The following is a 21288-nucleotide window of genomic DNA, read 5'->3' as shown; positions in this document are numbered from 1 at the left end:
GTTCGTCGAAATGCTCTGCGTCTGCTACCACAGTTCCTTCCTTTTTAAATTTTTTTAGATCTGGAACAACCCAGATCTTGAATCGTTCGTATCCCAGTGCGTTAACTAAAAAAATCAAATAATTGTATTCAAGTTTAGATTTAGGAATGATATACATCTCATTATGGCCTTTTTCGTAACTTCGGATTGGATGGAAAACGAATTTGCCCCGATGCCAGATGCTGAGGAAAACGTAGTTATACTTCCGTTGTTTGCTGCAATTTTTTGGAGATTTTAGTGAACAAGAAATCAATTTAATTGAGCAACCAACAAAAAATGACAATGAAATAAAACTGAAGATCTTACCTCAAATTTGCAGCGACTTTTTCCATTTTTTTGGGTTTAGATTGCGAAAGTTAGGGTTTTCTATGAAAAAAATTGGGGGAAAAGTGCTACCGGTTTTTCTGGAAATTTCTTTGTTGATGGTGATGTTTTCAAAGACAAATTGAGTAACTCACAAAAGTAGATAATAGTAAAAATAATTTTTTGTACAAAAGATTCCCAAAACAGACAGGGGCTGTGATTCGAATCGATGCTCGGGTTCACCTGGAACCGGTTTGAAAGGTTTAACCAAGTGAGTAATTCATCACTCTGAGTGAGATACGTATAATGATACAAACTAAAGAAACTTTTAACAATAAACATTCCATTAATTAATAAAAGTACAATACAGTAACTGCTGTAGAACAATTAAAAAACAACACTGGATTTTAAATAATATCCAACATTAATTATTTAAAAAACAACATTCAGATCAACTAATCAGTTTCATCAGTTAAATCGATCACAACAATTTTTTTCTGTTTCCCTGCTCTTAATGCGTACGTATCTTCCGTTATCGGCTCACGTCTAATAAGTCTGTCGTCCGCCTTCGCCACAGCAACGACTCGTTCGCCTTTTGTGTTTGGCTCGATATCTTGCCACGAAAAATTCTCTAAAAGATATGAATCCCGTTCCTCCATAAAGACTTCGCTAACATTTGGTGCGTAGTATAGTTCGCTAAGCATTTTGGAAATCTCCGAAAGACCTAAACGTTTCACCAACAGGCGCATAAACCTCCTCCAATCAATTCTAAATTGTTCTTGTTTTAGTTCAACTTCCATATATTTGGACCATTTCCGTGTTGGTGGTACATCTGATACACAACAAAAATGAGCAATGAGATCCAATGTTACGTAAGTTTTTTTGTAAACGAACTTCAAGTCATGTAAGTGAACTTGAACAGTGATTAATTTACCTTTACCGCAAACCTTAATCGGGTTGTTTGCACCTTGTGCGGATGCCTTCATTCCCTTTGATGCTTGTTTCCTTGTGCTCACCATATTGCGAAATAGTGTGGATAGATGAGTTGTTTAACTGTATGAGTTATGGATATATTTGATGAATGGAAACCATGGTAGTTGTAATTAGTATATATAGCATTGATGTTGGTGGGAAAGTATGTCAATGTATAGTTACACAACAATTTATTTTTGCTTGTACAATGTTTTGTTAATCTGGTTTTAATTATTAATGGTATTTAAAAAATAATATCGAAATATATTATTTGCATGTATTGGATTTGTCGTTAATGTTTTTGTTTTATCTCAGAATTTCTAATACTCTATATTGTGTTTCCCGCCAAGTACATTGTTGGGTGGTGGGACTGACCAATACAGTGACAACTTAGGTGGAATAGGCTTTTATTACTAGTGTTAAAAGTGATATTAGGTGGAGTTTCTGATTCATTAAATTACAACGGATATTGTCTGTATAAAGTATAATTTTGTGGTTGTATCTATATTTATTTCGTTATTATAAATAATTCCACGTGTTATTTATGTTATAACGTTAAATTATAAGTTCTTATAGTTTAATACAAGGTTGGATTTGGCCACATACTACGCTATTGCGTGAATATCCAAGTTTCTTATCTGTTATAACTGTATGTCCATGATAATTTAAACACAATTACTTGACGATACGATAATAGTATGTTCTGGCTAACAAATTTGTGACCTCGTACACAATAATTAGCTATGTAATAGAGTCCAGTGATCCGTGAATTGTTTTAGTTGCCAACAAATTGGTGAGCACGTTGACACATAACGCAAAACCCTAGTGGAATTATCGTGGGAAGTTATGTATGCGGGTTGCTAACTCCGCCAGTTAAGCGTTACTTTGTGACCTCGTACACAATAATTTGTGACCTCGTACACAATAATTAGCTAAGTTCTAGTGATATTGTGGTTTATAGTTACACATCATACGTTGAAAGTATTTAATAGCGATATATGCGGGTTGCTAACTCCGCCAGTTAAGCGTTACGTCATGCGTTGAAAGTATGTAATAGAATCCAGTGATCCGTGAATTGTTTTAGTTGCTAACAAATTGGTGAGCACGTTGACACATAACGCAAAACCATTGTGGAATGTTACCCGTGGGAAGTTACGTATGCGGGTAACTAACTCCGCCAGTTAAGCGTTACTTCATGCGTTGAAAGTATGTAGTAGAATCCAATGATCCGTGAATTGTTTTAGTTGCTATCAAAATGGTGAGCACGTTGACACATAACGCAAAACCCATGTGTCACATAATTTGTTAAAGCTGTTAACTAATTGGTGTGCACGTGGACGCCTAACGAATACCGTAGGGTCCTAATTTTCGTGCTTTATGTTTGTGTTAACAAATTTGCGACTTATTTCATTCAATCACAAACCATATTAGATTTCTAGGTTGACCATGCTACTTTGTTGGTGACTAGTGTTCGTTTTTCCTTGGCCCGTATTGCAATTTAATTTGATCTGTATGTGCAAAGCTGTATCCATAACTAAATAGTGGTAAAAACACACCTTTATTAGATAACTTCCCATAACTCCCTTTATAATAAATGGTCTTAATTAATAAATGTTGTATAATAATTTTTTATTTCGGTTGCCTTGAAGAACAAGGTCAACGTTTTTTAATTTTAATTTGGGTCGCTTTGAAGAACAAGGCTAACTATTTTTTAACTTTTTTTTATTTCCGGTGTTAAATAATAAACAATAGGGGTACTATAAAAACTGATTTTTTTTTGGTCTCTTTTTTTCCCTTTTCTCTCTCTTCTACATGAACTGAATTTCTCTGCTTCAAACCCCAAACTACTATCAATCTACTCAATCAGGTAACATTTTCGAATTGTTTTTACAACCAATTAATTATAGTTATTTAATTTGGTTTGTAATTGTTTCGGATCTGTATAAAATCTTCACATTTCATTATACCCAAAATTATAATTTAAGATGTTTTAATTCCAAAAATAATGTTCATTGTTAGTTAATGTGTAGGGAAGAAGATCATGGAACATCAAATTTTGAGTCTGTACTTGAAACTTGCGTTGATATTCTGTCTAGTTTGTCCGACATGGAGGAGTCCCCGGTTACCGCCGGTACGAATGTGTCCGAGTTGGTGGGGTCAGACCCAACAACCGAAGCTGGTACAACAACTGGACCAGACCCAACAGCCCAGCCAGACCCAACAACCCAAGCTGTTACAAACCAAGACGATGCATCTCAACTTGACCCTAAAATTCCAGAAGTCGGCATCACCCAAGGTAGCCGGAAAAATAGAGAAGAAGGCACCACCCAGCATCGCCGGAAAACCCGTTCCGATTCGGTGAAACAGACGAATAAGACAAACGTAGAGCAAACAGGCGAACGGTCGGAAAAGTCAAATGAGGTATTGCACATTTCCTGATAATCTTTATACATTATTGTGCAATGAAGGTAGTTTTTTTACTGTGAATTAGAAAAATTGTTTACAAATAATGTATGAATCTATATTAGGATATATCTCCATTACTTAGTGGAATTGAGGACAATCAGGGTACAAGTGGGTCTACTATTTTTGAAATCCCACCCCCCCAAGCTCAAATGGTATGCTTTAACTTTAATATGTTGTTAGTTATAACCCCCCAAGCTCAAATGGCATGCTTTAAATTTTATATAGCTGGTAATTAATTCAAATTTCTACAATATAGGACGAAATTTGGGACACTCTAAACCGAACGACCGATATCCCCCAGGTTGCACAACTTGTACATGTTAATTGAATTTTTTGTCTTACCAATTCATTTGTACTAAAATCAATTTAAATAATTTAAGCCCCAACGAGGGAGTCGTCGTAATGGACTACCTAGAAGCCGCAAGCGAGGGAGGCCACCAATGACCGATGAACAAAGGGCTGCTAAACCCAAACCAATCGGGAGATGGATTGAAGGTGGGCCTGGTAGACCTCCTAGGGGGAAGGGGGAGAGCAAAGCTAAGCCACAGGTAAGTTCACATATATCAATTAGAGTGCTTTGATTTTGTGTATGTATTAGATGTAGAGAAAATTGACATTAGTCCGGCGTAATTATTTGTTTCACAGCACACCGCATTGAGAGCGTATCCGGGTCTGGTGTTTGATTTGGTCAGTAACTGTTGTGATATTAGGAAAAATTGGATTGAAGCTGCTGGTTTTGGGTCCGTGTTAGACTTGAAAATTACGAAGGTAGATAGGTATTTCATGACTTGGTTAGAAAGTAAGTGGGATTGGAAAGCACAAACGTTGCATATTAGAGATGATTATCACATTGTCATAGACGAGGAGATGATAGGTTGGATTACTGGGCTACCTATGGGCCATTTAGAATTTGATAAAATGAGATTCGATGACCCTGAGCTAATTCAGTTAGAGGACATGTACGACCAAAACTTTGGGATTGATTACACTGAGCTATTCAACAGGGCAGTACTGGAAGTCGATAATCAACACGTCTTTTTAAGGCATTTTATACTACTGACTTTCGGTAGTCTCTTCTGCATGAATAGATACAACTTTGTTACGCCAAAGTTGTTGCACATTCTTAAGGACGAATGTATAAAAAACCCTCATGATTGGAATTGGTGTGGCTTCGTATACGATTGGATGGTTGGTCGTGGGAAGGAGACTGGAAGAGCTTCTCCCTTTGTTTTGTTGGTAAGGGTTTTATTATTAGTCCGCTTTGAATGTTGAATTTTTTAAATAATACATAATATAGCCAACTCACATGTCAATTATCAGATTGCATATCTAGATAGAATAAATTACCCGAAAACAATCAAAGGATGGAAGATGGATTCACCCAGACTTGGTGCTTGGCAGACCAAAGAGGTAAATGCCTTAATATCAAGAGACACCGGACCAGATGGATCTTACGGTCACGCACCGGTAACACACTTCTTCTACAAACTTATACCTTTATAAATTACTCCAAAATGAAGGAGTTACTTAACATTGATGTGTGTGTGTTTAAGGTTGTTCGTGATGTCGTGTACGGGAAACCTTACCCAATTGGAAATTTGTCCGAGCTACCACCATGGCTAAAAAGAAGAGTTGAAGTGAAGGGAGGTCCAGCAGCCCGACCACCAACAGAGGTTCTGAAAACAAATTTACGTCCAAAACGACGGAGGCAGCCTTCCCGGATGGAGGTCAGTGCACAAACATTTGTTATGCGTCATGTAATATATAACATGTGTCCTATATTTGGAAGTATACTGACGCTAATAAAATTGTAGGGTGGGAAGTCGACAGATGGTGGTGTGGACAAGGGAGATGACGGAGAGCCCGATGAAAACAATGGAGATGACAGAGAATCCGATGAGGAGAAGAGGAACGATGGAGAGTCCGATGAAGACAGTGATGAACACACACAGTCCGATGATGATCTAAGACACAGAGGGCATAAGAAAGTTTTGACAAGGATTGACCCAACACAACAAAAGGTGTCAGAACAATTACTCGCTGCGAACAAATTTAGGGACCAGGTTCTGTATCGAGACGGTGTAATTGAGCTCACTAGAGGAATGCTTTACGACGCTTTCAAAAGGAAAGGAAGAATAACAATGGAGGTACATGAATTTTTAATTTTTTTTTCTAGTACTAAACTTATTATCATACTAATTGAGTTGTATATCAATACTTTAGATTATGTCTGCATGGTGTTCTTTTCTCAACGGCGAAATAATTCAAATGCATGGCCTTAACAATTACGTGCTACATCCAGACTACTTGGTAAGTCTAGTAATTGTTGTTCCATAATACAAACTGGTGTCTGGAGCTTCAGTTGTAGCTAACAATTTGTTATGTGCAGAGTCACTTGATGGAGTCAGAAGACATGTCGGCAGACTACGTGGAAACACTATCAATGATGGGAAATAGGATCAAATATGACATGAACAAGGGCATTGATTTGGATGTAGTGAGAAAGGTAAATCTTACGATAGTATTCAGGATCCGATGAGTATAATTGTTAATCTTTTGTAAACTAATTTTAGAGGGGTTCACCTGCGCAGACATATGCTCCTATCGCGTTTAAAGGTCGGTGGATGGTGATTAGGATAACTATGGAAATTCCTAAACTGAGCCCTGCTCGTATCCATGCTTTTGATCCAAGAAAAAAACCGATGACAGACATGTGTTTTTTGCACACCGTTGTGAACAAAATTGTAAGTGATTTCCAAACTAAATAATCTTACACATTAACACGTAGATAATATTATACTGAATCAAGCGTTATTGCAGGGCCCGATTTTTAGCGACCTGGAACCAATTCATGGATCAAATGTCTTGACCTTTGATAAAGCGTTTAAGAGTAGTGTCTTATATGAAAAGGATCCAATAACTGAAAAATGTTCAGAAGATCGAGGGTTATTGTGTATGATTTTTTTGTTGTTGTCGTGTGAAGATGCTTGGGAATGGATGGAGGTATGTTAATTTGTCTTCAATTTTTTTAAGGTTATTATGTAAACATCTTGTTATTCAAAAACATCCTCTGAGGATAATAACAATATCATAATCTGCGTGTAGTGTTATCAAAAGAATGAGATGGACGCCCGGAAATACATCCTCGGACGACTAATCGGCAGCTCCGTCAACGACATAGGCGTGGACGAGGTCCTGAACACAATCACCCAAAACGTTGGTTCATTATGAATAAGACCACTTTTTGTATACTTGTTTTGAGTGTATTTTGGAATTATGTTTACTTATTTTGGATGGTTTATTTGTGGTATTTTTATTAACGACCGATCATTTTCAACGTATGTATTTATTTATAACAACGTCAGCACTCCTACAATGAATACATTTCGAACATTTTTTGACTAACGCAGCAGGAATATTCATGGATACACTTTAAAATTACATAATTTACTCATCTCGGACTCCCTTCTCTGTTATTTTAAACCTACAAGCATCTAACTCGAGCGTAGGAGATAACAAAACACTACACAATCTATCAGACGTTTGAGTGACGGGATTAAGTGCTTTGGATAAAAACAACCTTGTTGCAATATTTCGAGTCCATCCTTTCCCCAAAGCGGGCCGAACCTTCCGACCAGATGACATCATAAAGTTTGTAGACGAATCACGGTCGCTTGGAAACACATCAACAACATTATTAACAACGATAACAGCAACATTGTATGTAGAGGCGATGGAATGTAAGCCGTATCCAATGGCACGTAATAATTGTGTTCGTGAGTCTAACCCCTCAACCGTGTTCTCAAAATGGCTAGCACAAATACTAGCGATTGAGTCTATAACAACTAAACGGATATGCCTGCATGTGTTATGTGAATACTTAATCAGTTTTACAACCCAATCAAGAACATCAGGTAATTCATGCGGGGATTCCACTTGCTTGGTTGTTATATGATCACAAGGGTTATCAATTTGATTTATGGGAGATTGTAAAATGTGGGGCATTATACCTGTTAAACGACGAATAGGAAATGGACCAATTGAGTGGATATAAATGGAAGCTCCAAACATTCCACCCAAAGACGGAGGTAATTGACATGCAATACTGGTTTGCAGGCAAAGTTGAGTTTTACCGGTTGCATTCTCCCCACACAACTCAGTCACTTCTCCAACACTTACACCGCCTTGCATAATTCTGTCAATGGCGTTGCACCTAGTTGCAATTTTCTGTACAATTGTTTTTTCATTTGAAACTGCTTTTGACATTTCTCTGCTTTAATTTGATTTACTTGAGTAATATTATGTTTATAAAAACCTATATATACAAATAAGGTGTAAACAGAATAAAATGTAGAGTCCACGAGATAATTAACTACTTGTAGAAATCATGTCCCCAATTCAACATAGGTGCACAACACCATGACCATGAATTTCAAAATTATCTATAATTATTTAGTATGAACCAATGTGTTACATACTTTAGTTCAACTAACGTGTGAACGAAATAAATGAATTAATATTCTAACTGCATTAATTTTGTTACATTTAATTATATAAAACATATATATATTATTGTTTGTATTCAAAGGGGAATTTCATTAATTAACGTTGTATAAACAGGTGAGGATATTAAGCAGACCACAATATATGTACATTAAACCACCAGTAAGAGCAATGGCTTTGGCCTCACGTCACAATGGTTACTGCATTATTATAGAGCAACGCTACCCCTTTGGTCTGAGGTTCGACACTTGATACGCGCAATATGAACATATTATTCAACAGCTCCCATTCCCCCCGTTTTTTTTTGGTTTTTGAAATGGACCAACATTAATTTTGGACAGAAAATTAGATAAACAACACTGGATTTTTCAACACAATATACCACTTCTGGAAATATTTTGTTAATACAAGTCTTACACGCTAATGACAAAAAGTTTGATTTCCTTAAATTACATCCATGCATGCAACATTTTGGATTAACTTGAATATGTAAAAGTAGACTGCCCGAGTTTAATGCAAAGCAAACATCAATGAATATATTCCCACATCCCACAAAATCTAAAGCAAATACAACATAAGAACAACTACATTGTAAGTCGACCGCCGAGTCGTGTACGCCATTCATATGTATTGTAATCGAAAGTCTGAGATATATCTTCACATAAATTTATTTGCGAACTTTCGGGAATGTCGTCAAACACAGGTCCATTGTAGTAAGGATGTACGCGTTCATTGTTGACGTTGTTTGCATGTTCTTGCCTAGCCCGGTAGCTAGGAATATGCCCATACATGGAGCCGATAAGTTCCTACAATGAGAGTAAACCTTATTAAATTTTAATAGTTCAAATAATAACCTAATAAAATAATTATAAAACAACTTAAAAGTACCTCATTGGCTGCAATCTCGGCGTGCGTACATGCTTGTTTCTTCTTAGATTTGTCGTAAATTGAACAAGGTCCTTTCTTTGCCCTACCAACATGCCTCTTATCAACAGGGGTTTTAATCACATCATCTTGAACGGGTTGAACTGTCCTTTTTAAAGCACGCTCATTACACTCTCTTGGCCTTAACCTACGACGACCAAACACATTACGTGCTTCAGGATCCCACCACACAATAGACGTATCTCCTTGGTCACCCGTTTTACGTATCCCCACCGCATCCTCCATTTTTAGCCTAACAATATTAGTAGCTTCCGTATACAGCTTGTATGCAACGTCATTATGCATGGCCAATTCTTTCAAATAATTGTGCCTTAAAGATAGCTCTTTAGCTTTTGCTAGCCGTCTTGATTCCTCCGGATCATAGTATGAAACCCTCAAGCTCTCATAAGACCTAACTTGCTTCCTCCATCTATCTAGTATATATTTCTCAGGTATAAATTGAAAATCCTCCACATCCATGGCTTTGAGTATATGCCTACATAGAATACCTCTAAATTCAAACAACTGATATGAACAACTTACCTCTCCTATAACCTTATCTACTTTAACGGTGTAGCTTTTGAACCGTTTCCTCCAATGAGGGGAGGTCAGTTTCTCATCAGCTCTATACAACATAAGTGATCCTATTGCATCAATTTTGGTAACATTTGTGTGGGTTAAACCTTTACGCTCACGCACGATATCAGCAAACATTTCGTTGGTGTAAACCTTATGGAAAACGTACTCAGCTAACACACTCTTGTCAACATCAATTTGAGGAGGCTTATCTACACAATCAAAATTATCCTCCTTTTCTTCCTCTGCCTTTATATTCATACAAAACTCATAGTTTTTAATGAACTGCAGCAATCCACATTCTAGGTCTACTTGAGTTTTGAAGTAACGATTCATACCTTCACTTCGCTGTGTTGATGACATTCCGGCCCAAAATCTACCTCTATTGTAGGCTGGAGCCCATTGTTGACGGTTATCGTAAGCATCCAGCCCTTACGTTGATTATATGTGTCCATCACAAGACACCAAGCCTCATCAAACTCCTCAGGATCGAGCATATCATGAACGGTCGTTCTAATAAGTGTATCAATGCTTTTCCATTCAGCAAGTTTGCCAAGGTTCCGAGAGGCATTCTGTAGCATGTGCCACAAACAAAGACGGTGTGGAACACCTGGGAAAACTAGGCTAATTGCCTTACCTATTGCCTTGTCTTGGTCGGTTAAAATGCCCTTCGGAGGCTTTCCCATGCACTTCAACCATTCCTCAAAAACCCAAACAAAAGTTTCAGTATCTTCATGTGATATTAAAGCGGCGGCGAATACAATTGATTTCCCGTGGTGGTTGACGCCAACAAAAGGGGCAAACGGCATACGATACCTGCTTGATTGAAATTATTTAATAATATTACATATAATCATCATGAACTGTGTACTACCACGTAACCAATTATCTACGACATGCTAATACAAATGAACAAATTTTTAATTAACGTTAGTGATGATCAGCATGCAAACCAACATGCATAAATATATTAAAATAAAATACACTAAACACATACATATATAACCCTAATAAGTAACAACAACTAAACCAACACAATAACCATTATGACATCCTAATATATTTCAAAAAATAATAATAATTGACTTAATTAATAAAAGTACGATATACATTTACGTACCTATTGCTAGAGAAGGTGGTGTCGAAACTAATCACATCCCCGAAGTATTTGCAAGTTCCTCTGCTACGCGCATCAGACCAGAATGCGTTCTTTAAAATACCGTCTTCATCTCGTTGCATAGAACTATAAAAATCGCTATTCAATTCTCGTTGTGATTTGAAATACTTTTCAAGACTGGCAGCATCTCCTTCCTCAAACATTGTTTTACGACGTTCAACAGCTATGGCATTTCTAACATCCCTTTTGTTGAACGTAATATTATCAAAACCACCTTTTTCAATCAGTTGAGTGCCAAAGTTTCTACTAACGCTCACACCCCCCCTTTCATTTATCATTATCCTATCGAAGGTAGCTCCATCAATGCTACGGTAATTAACCATCATTCGACTACATTCGGGGCTTAGAGGGTGATTATGCACCAAATGACAATTAACAACTATAAACTCTCCATTTTTACATGAACCATAAACAAAGACTTTGCAACCTGTAACATTAGACCCCTCGCTTTTTTTAACACCTCCCTTCTTGCATTTTAATCTTATTCGTTGCATCATATGCGCCTTAGCCTCAAGTTCTCCTATACCTTTCTTACTTACACCCTTATCCTTATACTCTTTCTTTATCTCATCACTACTCACAAACATCTCAAAACCTTCGTTGTAAGCATAGCAGTGACAAAATTCACTAAATTCAAAACCGGAGTCAAAACGCATTCCTTCTTTAGGGCGTAGTAAAATTGACAACAGTACCATCGTCGGCCTCTGGTTCACCATTTATGTCTATACTAACCATTTCACTGTAAAATACATAAATAATTAACACTAGTTCAAGATTATTTAATATTCATACATATTAAATTAAATCATCGGCCATTTAATTTATAAAAAAGTATTGCAAATTTAATGATTATTAAACCTACATACACATTAAATAAAGTACACTTGTATTACATACAAAATTTAATAAAATAATTAATTGTTGCACATATTAACAGTCACATTGTTTTCTCCGCCATTCCAAATCAAACGCATTAAACCAGATTTATAGGATATACAGACAATCTGATAAACTATAAATAAACATAATCGATAATAAAGTATTTCATAAACTACAAGAAAAAACACAAAAAGACATACCAAAGAATCGATTTTAATTGTTCTATTTTAAAGAAATATATCACAGTGAAAACTGATAAGGTATTAGAAATCAAATGGAGTTTCAACAAAATTTACCTCTTTCCAGAAATGTCAGGTTGAATTCTTATTATTTTTTTTTTTTTTTAAGGAATAGGTTACAAAATTTGGGCGGGATTTTTTTTGGGAGAGAATTGGGCGGTAACTTGCGCGCTGCTGAGTGCAAGAATGGCGGAAAGCCTTAAAAATTTTCCCCCTTAAAACAGAAGTTTCCCCCCTAAAACCTAATATTTCAAGCTGACATGTCCTTACCTGATTGCAGGGTAAGTCCAGTCAGGTTACCCCCAGGGTAACTGTATCATCTCCCGGTAGAATACGGAGTAAGCCGAGTCTCTTAAGTTGGACGGATCTGTGTTTGGTCTTTTTTCGATTATAAAATAGTTGGCTTTTTTCAATATATACAGTAATGTTTGGGCTTGTACCGGGGGCCAGGCCCTAGTGGGTCCCCCTGAAGATCCGCCATTGCTTCTAACTAAAATTAACTACGGATAGATATGTTTTTACCATATTCTATGTCTTAATAAAAAAAAACAATAAAACATACATAAATAAAATTAATTTCATCCCCCGTTCATCATCCGTGTCCTACATAAAGTTATGTTTACAAAACCTTTACTTCGATGGTCATATCCACCATCGAATTCATTATCCAATCACTAACACCTACAGAGTACTCGACCATCTACTTTATTTAACTAGAGATGACTTTAAGGCGGGGCATGAGCGGGATGGTCCCTCCACGTCCGTAACCACCTAAAATTTCATCTTCATCCACGCCACACCCGATGAGTGTGGAACTCATCCCTATCTAAATCCTTACCTCGCGAGGTTCAAAATAAAATACATCCTCGCTCCATCACCCACCTCAAACCCACCCCTAAACCAGCTGATTTTTTTTTTTTGTAAGAGAATTTATAATTGTAGAAACCTATGATAGAGTATTTGGCAATTCAGTTGTCTGATTAGAGTAATTAATTGAGCAAATAAACAAATCATTAAAATATGCAGGTCAATAGTAAAAAGAAATGTTGATATAGACATAATCCTTAGATGAAAGATCAGTGACGCGAACGGGTCCAATCTTAAATCCATCATCGCCCCGTTACCCGCGTTAAATACGTTTTTTAATCTTCGTCATCCACCAAACTTTTTTATATCCCTTTCCACTTGGGGTGGATGCATGGGAGTCTCTCACAAACCCTCACCACTACAATCCGACATCCCTATATTTCGTAAATAATCCACCTTATCTTTCAAGTTAATTTTTGTATATATTAATATAAATTTATTATTAAAATCGATTTTATTATTAAATATTGATAAAAATAATATTTAAAAGTGACTATACATATAGGACGAGGAGAGTGTTTCAAAGCCAATAAATTCAAACACGCCCCATCACCAAGTTAGGTACATGTTATCCTTACTTATTTATACTCGTTCACCAACATCAATTCCTATTTATTATTCAAAATTAGTCAACTTTCTATGTTTACATTCATTGTCAGCCGAATCTAAAATCCAAACCAACCTCATAACCAATGTGTGATCTACGGTTTACATATCAAAATGTTCATTTTGGATCAAACTTTATATAAAAGTGATGTTACATTCCATTACATTAACATATTGACAATAAAAGGCCTTGAAATATATCATTTAGATTACAATCCTAAATGTGATATCTCTTTCTCTGTTGCAGTTAAATGAAAGGGGCTTGAAATATAGTTGTTTATTAGATTAGATCTCGTGCATGCACAAATGTTCCAAAATTATTGTTTGGCCATTTTTTTAAATAAAATAACTAACTGAAATATTTCTGCCACTAAAGTTAATGCATAATTAATAAATTTTTAGCATACATATTTAATTATATAATAGGCAATTTTCGTACTATTATGTATAACATATTTTACATGCTTAATATGCTAATTTGACACAAATATCCGATGTGCTTAATATGCTAAATTGACCAAAATATTTAGCAAAAACTTGTCCATGTAGTTTAGAGAGGACTCAAAGGAGGATGCATTTGCAACTTATATACCGGACTGAAAAGTGAAGAGTCCAAGACCCTTACATTGTTACTTGTCCATTATATTCCTTGTGATTGTTATAAATCTCCCACCAAATATAATGAATACTCCATAGATATTTAATTAATTTATGTGCATAACCTTTAAAGTCTCTCACTACATGAGAGGTTAATTTTGCAATGTAATAATTTTAGGATAAGAGAAAGTTAAGCAAACACTAATAATTGAAATAGTAAAAACTAAATAAAGTTTAAGGCAAAGGATAAAATGAATTCCTACCTCTCTTTTTTGGCATGAAAATTATAATGTATATATTTTCTAATGATGTATTAGTTTATAAAAACACGATATCATAAATAAGCTAATTGCTTGATCATTCTCTCTTAATTTATTATATAAAGGAGGTGTTACAACTCTCCTTATATTACACATATTATTTTTTATATATATCTCGTGCTTTAGATCATATTACCCATATACTTCCGCTGCCTCCGACATACTAAATTTTTTTATAGCAAAAATGTGCAAGATATCCTCCAATTTTGCTACTCATTTCATACCCACAATCTTAATCCTTTTCTCATTATGTTCAACTTATCAAGTTGTTGTCGTAGTAGCCACCGGGTCACCACTTCCGTCGTCACTACCTAGATCAACTCTGTCGCTATCACTATCACCTCAACCACGGTCGGCATCATCATCATCCCTCGACGGATCAAATGTCGAAGAAGCCAAAAAAGTCATACAACAATTTTTTAAAGGAATTACTAGCGACAATTGTGGGTTTTCAAAATTTACAATTACAGACACCCCTGACTTGTGTAAAAATCCAAAATTTGGGTGTACACCAGTTCCGTCCAAAGATTCCTCAAAACAGACAAAAAACTTGTACGCGATTGATTTTAATGAATGTGGTATTATGGGGAAGAACATTACCATTGATGGCTTCATCGACAAGCTTCCCGACGTGTCGATTTTCCATGTAAATTCTAACAGTTTTGGGGGTAACATACCAGTTTTAAGTCATCTTCCATACCTTTCTGAGTTAGATCTTAGTAACAACAAGTATACTGGTAACTTCCCTATGAATATCCTTGGTGCTACCAACTTAAATTTCTTGGACCTCCGATTTAACTCCTTCACGGGCCCGGTTCCTCCTGGGCTTTTTAATTTGAAATTGTTGACCCTTTTTATTAACAATAATAATTTTGATCATGACCTTCCATCTAACATGGGCTCCACGCTAGCCTCTTTCATCAACTTAGCTAACAATAAGTTCACAGGCCCAATCCCGAAGTCCATTGGGCAAGCCTCGAATACTCTCCTCGAGATCCTCTTCTTAAACAACACTTTCTCGGGCTGCCTTCCTTACGAGATCGGGCTTCTTAAAAATGCCCGTGTTTTCGACGTTTCGATGAACTCCTTATCGGGACCGATACCCGAGTCCTTCGGATGTTTAGAGAGTATAGAGTACTTAGTCCTGGAAAAGAATGAGTTTTATGGTTCTGTTCCTGAGGAGGTGTGTACGTTGCGCAATTTGACGAAATTGAACTTGGCTGATAACTATTTCACCGAAGTTGGGCCCGAATGTAGGAAGCTAATCCAAAAAGGAGTGTTGGATATAAAACACAATTGTGTAATGGGCCTTCCGAATCAAAGAGACCCAAAACTATGTGCCGGGTTTCTTAGTAAGCCCAAACCGCCCAAGGGTTGTGGTGAAGTGAACCACTCTGTGACTTGCAATAAAGGATCAAAAAGTGTATATCTACATTCTGAAACAGAGGGGGGACCACAACCTCATCCAACACTTACTTATAAATCTCTAAGTCTTTGATTAAATTAACTGGATTTTACCCCGTGTGATGCATGGTTTCTATTAAATTATTAAGTTAAAATAAAACTCACATATATACCAATTGCTATATTTTATATATTAGATTAGATTAGTGTTTAATTTTGGATTGAAGGTCATTTTAGATTTTTTTAAAACTATTAGAGTGTTTGATTTTGGATGGAGTTGTATAAAAATAATAGTAATTAATTAATAATGTACCACCTAATTAATCTAATATATATATATATATATATATATATATATATATGTATATACATTAGATTAATTAATTAATGAGTTTGCTATTGTTGTAGATTTTGAATTTGATGTAGTGTGTATGATGGTTTTTGTTGAATATAATGTCCGGTTTACCCTAGTATGGGTGCATGGGACTAATATAATTCCTCTGTTTCGTAAATATCGCACCTATTTGGTTTTTTACACTATTCACACTATAACTTTGGCCATTTTCTGATTCATACGTAAGAATATTGTAATCATGTGGGGTCATGTTAGATTTATGTGGATTATATATTTTCTAAATATTAATTTTTTATCATTTTTACTTACACACAATTTGAGATATTAAGAGTCAAAGTAATATGTTAGAAGAGTAAAAGTCAACCATTGTGCGATATTTATAGAACGGAGGAAATATAATAATAATGTACAGTAGTACAAATGATGTTATTGTTTCTATAAATTGAAAGCAAATACCCGGTATTGCATTAGTATTTAGTAGTATCAACTAGTATAGTACTCGTGTGATTCGCAATTTATAATCTAAAAATAATTTGGTACGAAACGTAGTAGATGATTATCATCAAATAGGGCGTATAAATATTCTCCAAATTAAAATTAATGATTGATAAAATTGTTATTATTAATTTGATTTCTTATTTATTAAAATGAATAAGGGTACATAGATAAAATTATTTTCATTCCAATTCACCACTTATGTCAAGCATAAAGTTATCTCATCTACCCTTTACACATATAGTAATACCCACACCATTTTTCTCATAGTCGCCCCATCTATCTTATTACCCGATCACTTAACACTTACATATACTATTTACTTTATTCAGTTAGAGATGACTTATAGGCGAGACGGAGCCTGCACACCTGTACCCACCTACAATTCTCTTCCCCACCCCCTCCATCCAAGATAGGAAGTTAGGAACGATACCCACCCCTCCCAATCCCCGTCTCACGAGGTATAGAAAATAAAATCCCTCTTCATCAACCCCGTCTCGTGTATCCACACCCGCCTCAAACCCACCCCTAAACTAAACTTTTTTTTTGTAAGAGAATTTTGAATTTTAAAACTATATTTAGAGTCTTTGACAATTTGTTTGTCTGATTAGAATAATTGAGTAAATAAACAAATCATTATAATATGTAAGTTAGTAGTAATTTTTTTTAAAAAATATTCGTAATCAATTAGATGAAGGATTAGCGACGCGTGTGGGTCCAATCTAATTTTTTTAATCACGTCATCCACCAAACATTCCTCCATTCCCGACACTTGGTAGCGGATGAACGATGGGATCTCCCAAAAATCCGCCTCACTAACTATCTGACATACCTATATTCGATAAATAATCCACTTTTTCTTTCAACTAAGTTTTAAATATACTGAATTAAGTGTATTAGAAGTATTAAAATTGATTGTATTAGCTATAATATTGATAAAAAACATTTAAAAGTGACATACATAATTAGGATTTGGCGAGTGTTCTCAAATCCAATCAATTCAAAATCGTTCCATCATCAAGGTGGGTACATGTTATCCTTATACATGTCCACTAACAACAAATACGCCGTTCTTGTCAAGCATCCATTTTTATCTTTGTCGTTATCCTGATCTAAAATCCAAACTCACCTCATCAACAAGTTTGATGCACCTTTTACATATATAATTTAATTTTGTATGAAATTGTAAAGGGATATTACAATCATTTACATTAGTTATTAGTCATGATAAATGTTTAGACTTTGCATGCTTCAATATATGTTTTAATTATTGTTTATAATTAGATATCTTCTGCTACAATAAGTCCTTTTAGAACGGTACTCCCTCCATCCCTTAATACTCGCATCGCTTTTCTTATAAAGCCGCCCATTAATACTTGCCCCTTTTCTATAAATGGCATACATTTATCAATATTATATCATTTCTCACTTAACCATGGACCCACATATATTCCTTAATTCATAAAAAAAAAAAAATTAAAAAATTCAATCTCCACCCACCCTACCCCATCTCAACCCCTTTATTTGACACTTTTCCCACTAAATATATTAAAAAAAATACTCCACTATCAACTACCACCTATTAAATTAATAAGTCAATTAAAATTCCTAAAACTACGTGCCGGTCAAATTGAGGCGAGTGTTAAGGGACGACGGGAGTAATAGTAAATTTCCTGATTGGTAGTGAATCCAAGAACGATTCACGGAAATGAGAGAAGATTAACAATTTAAAATAATGTACTTTCTTATAGAGACTTTTATGGTTTCTTTCTACTAACAAAGTCGAATGAAAAACCTATCGGTGTTCGTGAATTCAAAATACAATGTATTTTTGAAATCATAAAGAATTGAGTTGAACACTCAATTTTACCAAAGGTTGACAACATAATATCATTGTCCATTTAATTCTCGAATGAGCCTAGTTACTAACATTCAAATAGATCGATATTAAGAGAACTTTAGAAGCTTTTGGTGAAATCTTCTAGTTGAAGCAAATGTTCAACACGAATAAAATGGTAAGAACTTTGTTCAAATGACATTGGACATGTCTAAACAAAGTATAAAAGTCAATACTTGAGAAGTAAATCTTAAGACTATAAGAAATGGTACACGAAATAGGATGTAATACCCCGTATTTTTAAATCTCGATTAATTATGATTAATTATTTTTATTTAATTTAAAAACGTTTTAAATCCTAATTTAGAACTTTATTTTAATTAACGAAGTTTTTATTCGCTTGAATTTTTACACGAATTACTATTTTTAGATTTTATAATTTTATATTTACGAGTTTAACGACCTTTTTAAATCTTAATATTTTCGAATTTTTAATAATTTCGAAACGTTCTTGTCTTTATTCGAAAACTAAATTTATTTTTCGTTAACGAGATTTTTTTTATATAAAGAATTATTTCAAAACTTGGTTTTAATTAAACATTTGCCTAAAATAGAAACCAATTTTCAGAAATCTTGCCTAACTAAGTGAAATGACCAAAATGCCCCTAAGGAACAAATTGACATATTTCTATCTCCTTCCTTGCTATTCACGTACAAACAACAACATACAAACAAGAACAAGAATGAAGGAATTCCTTCATTCCTCTCCACCCACAATTCAGTCTACATTCATGCCTTATTTTCCAAGGATTTCGGCTTATTATTCACTCAACTCAACACTATGAACAAGCCACAAATTGTCACCATTTTTCGAACAAAATCAGTTAATTACCAAAACTGAAAACCACCCCTCCCTTGTTTCCTGCCTTATTCGAACCACCACCATCAACCACTGAAACCAACTACTTCCACCACCGTCCTCCACAATCATTACGGGGCCAAGCCACAAATGTTTTACTATGTTCTATTCTCCCTGTTTATTAAATAAAATGAATTGAAATGATGTTACGATGCTAGGGTAACTCGTTACTGAGTCTTCGGGCTCACCGTTTTTTTTCCTGTTTTAGGTGCTGCTGGGGACCACAAAAACGAGTAGTGGCGAGGATTTCACTATTACAATGTTCACCTAAGATAATGTTAAGTTGTAACAAGTTTAAGTAAAGATTCTTGATTAAGTTACGTACTTTTATTAAGGAATTAAAAAGGATTATTATGTTAATTTTGCAGTTTAAAAGCTTATGATTGATGGTTACCTTGTAATACCCAAGAGGGAGTTACGGCAGGTAATGTCCAGACCAAATTAGGTTCATTCCGCTGCTAAGTATGCTTAGTAAGTGAATTAGAGGTCGGGGCGTTACATAGGAAAACAAGGAACAAGTGAAAGGAATTTACAATTCCTTTTCTGCCTATAAGTTTATGTTTAAAGAAAAGTAAACTATAAATTAAACTTCCACTAGTAGAAAAAAAAATCATTTACAACTCATCAAATGCAACTCATGCTAATTATAGGTGTTGTAACAACTATCTGGTCAATGCGGGTCAAAGTTAAATGAGCTTTTCGCAGCGCTTTAAATCGAAAGAGCGTTGTAAAATATCTACTCTTTTTCTTTACTAAATTCACAGCGTGCACATGTCGTACAAGTTGCAATTAGTTTCATAATTTCAACTTGGCCCCGTAATTGTTCGTTGCAAGACCACTATTCCCTTATCCAAGACCTAGAGACCTCCGCCTCCGCCAGATCTCTTGTTTCTCTCTCTCACTCAGATATAACTCTAATTTTCGCCTCCATTCCTTCCTTATTTTCAGTTTTTGCCCTCTGTTTAGGAGATTTTTTATCTGCAACTACTCCGAATTGTAATTTTGTATCCGTTAATTTTTTATCTTTAGTTTTACACAATTTTTGGTAATTTTGATTATTTATTATTTGTGTATTTTTCTCATAGATTTACTTGATTTCCAATGAAAATCTCGAACGTAAGAGGGAAAATGGAAAACGCGAGTCACCGAAGAACGATAAGTATGCAGAAGAAGTAACCTCTGTCTATGAGAGCGAGTGTCCCGATGTCGATGCTTCCGGTACCTATAGAAGATCCTAAATCCTAGGTTTGTTCCTCTTTCTCTCTCCTCCTAAATATTATTTCCTTCTTAACCCTAGCCATTTTCTTCTTACGCGTTAAGGAGCATCATAATCTTTCGATTTTTCATTGAGATTTCAATTGTGCTAGGAATTTGATTATCAATCTTGTTTGTTTCTTAGAATTTTGTTTGATCTATGATGTTTGGGTGTTTTCGCTGTTTTTAGGGTTGAATTTTTTCGTTGGATTTGTGAATTGATTTATTGTTCTTCATTTGATTTATTAATTTGAAGTAAAATTTGGAAGGTTTTGTTGGCTGTGAGACTGATACAGGTCATTTTAGGGTTCACTGATCTCTGTAACATATGTATGAAAGCTCCTCTAAGGTCGAGTAATTTGCGGTAGGGATGTATTTGTTGGAATGTCCACCTGTTACCCTGAACCCAGCTCCATCAAGATAAATGATGGAGAGACCCTGGTTCTAGAATCAAATTATAGCCGTTCTCAGAAACACACTGGAGTTACAGGCGTTTTCTACATTTTGGTTACCGAAAGATTACCAATGTAGAAGGATATTTTAACCCTTCAATCTC

General features: G+C 35.2%; 4 protein-coding genes across 4 annotated transcripts; 1 reads left to right on the top strand and 3 right to left on the bottom strand.

Annotated features, from left to right (window-relative positions):
• Nucleotides 1-7227: 7227 nt before the first annotated feature.
• On the bottom strand, nucleotides 7228-8046 carry LOC130470132 (DNA repair protein XRCC3 homolog). The gene has a single exon (XM_056839737.1). It carries the CDS (start codon nucleotides 8044-8046, stop codon nucleotides 7228-7230), a length of 819 nt encoding a protein of 272 aa, XP_056695715.1.
• A 601-nt stretch (nucleotides 8047-8647) lies between these two features.
• On the bottom strand, nucleotides 8648-10207 carry LOC130470554 (protein FAR1-RELATED SEQUENCE 5-like). The gene is made up of 2 exons (XM_056840872.1): nucleotides 9172-10207; nucleotides 8648-9089 (listed from the first exon to the last, which is right to left on the bottom strand). The coding sequence occupies exons 1-2, from the start codon at nucleotides 10144-10146 to the stop codon at nucleotides 8868-8870; spliced, it is 1197 nt and encodes a 398-aa protein (XP_056696850.1). The 5' UTR covers nucleotides 10147-10207; the 3' UTR covers nucleotides 8648-8867.
• Nucleotides 10166-11676, bottom strand: LOC130470131 (protein FAR1-RELATED SEQUENCE 5-like). Its single transcript, XM_056839736.1, has 3 exons — nucleotides 10904-11676; nucleotides 10207-10599; nucleotides 10166-10175 (listed from the first exon to the last, which is right to left on the bottom strand). The coding sequence occupies exons 1-3, from the start codon at nucleotides 11674-11676 to the stop codon at nucleotides 10166-10168; spliced, it is 1176 nt and encodes a 391-aa protein (XP_056695714.1).
• Nucleotides 11677-14474: 2798 nt separating this feature from the next.
• Nucleotides 14475-16068, top strand: LOC110779415 (uncharacterized protein At4g06744-like). Its single transcript, XM_021983934.2, has one exon. The coding sequence runs from the start codon at nucleotides 14653-14655 to the stop codon at nucleotides 15964-15966; it is 1314 nt and encodes a 437-aa protein (XP_021839626.1). The 5' UTR covers nucleotides 14475-14652; the 3' UTR covers nucleotides 15967-16068.
• Nucleotides 16069-21288: the final 5220 nt, after the last annotated feature.

This window comes from Spinacia oleracea, chromosome 3 (genome assembly GCF_020520425.1).
Source record: "Spinacia oleracea cultivar Varoflay chromosome 3, BTI_SOV_V1, whole genome shotgun sequence".
Lineage (NCBI taxonomy): Eukaryota > Viridiplantae > Streptophyta > Magnoliopsida > Caryophyllales > Amaranthaceae > Spinacia > Spinacia oleracea.
Note: the sequence above shows the minus strand (reverse complement) of the source record. Positions and strands in the feature narration are given on the sequence as shown.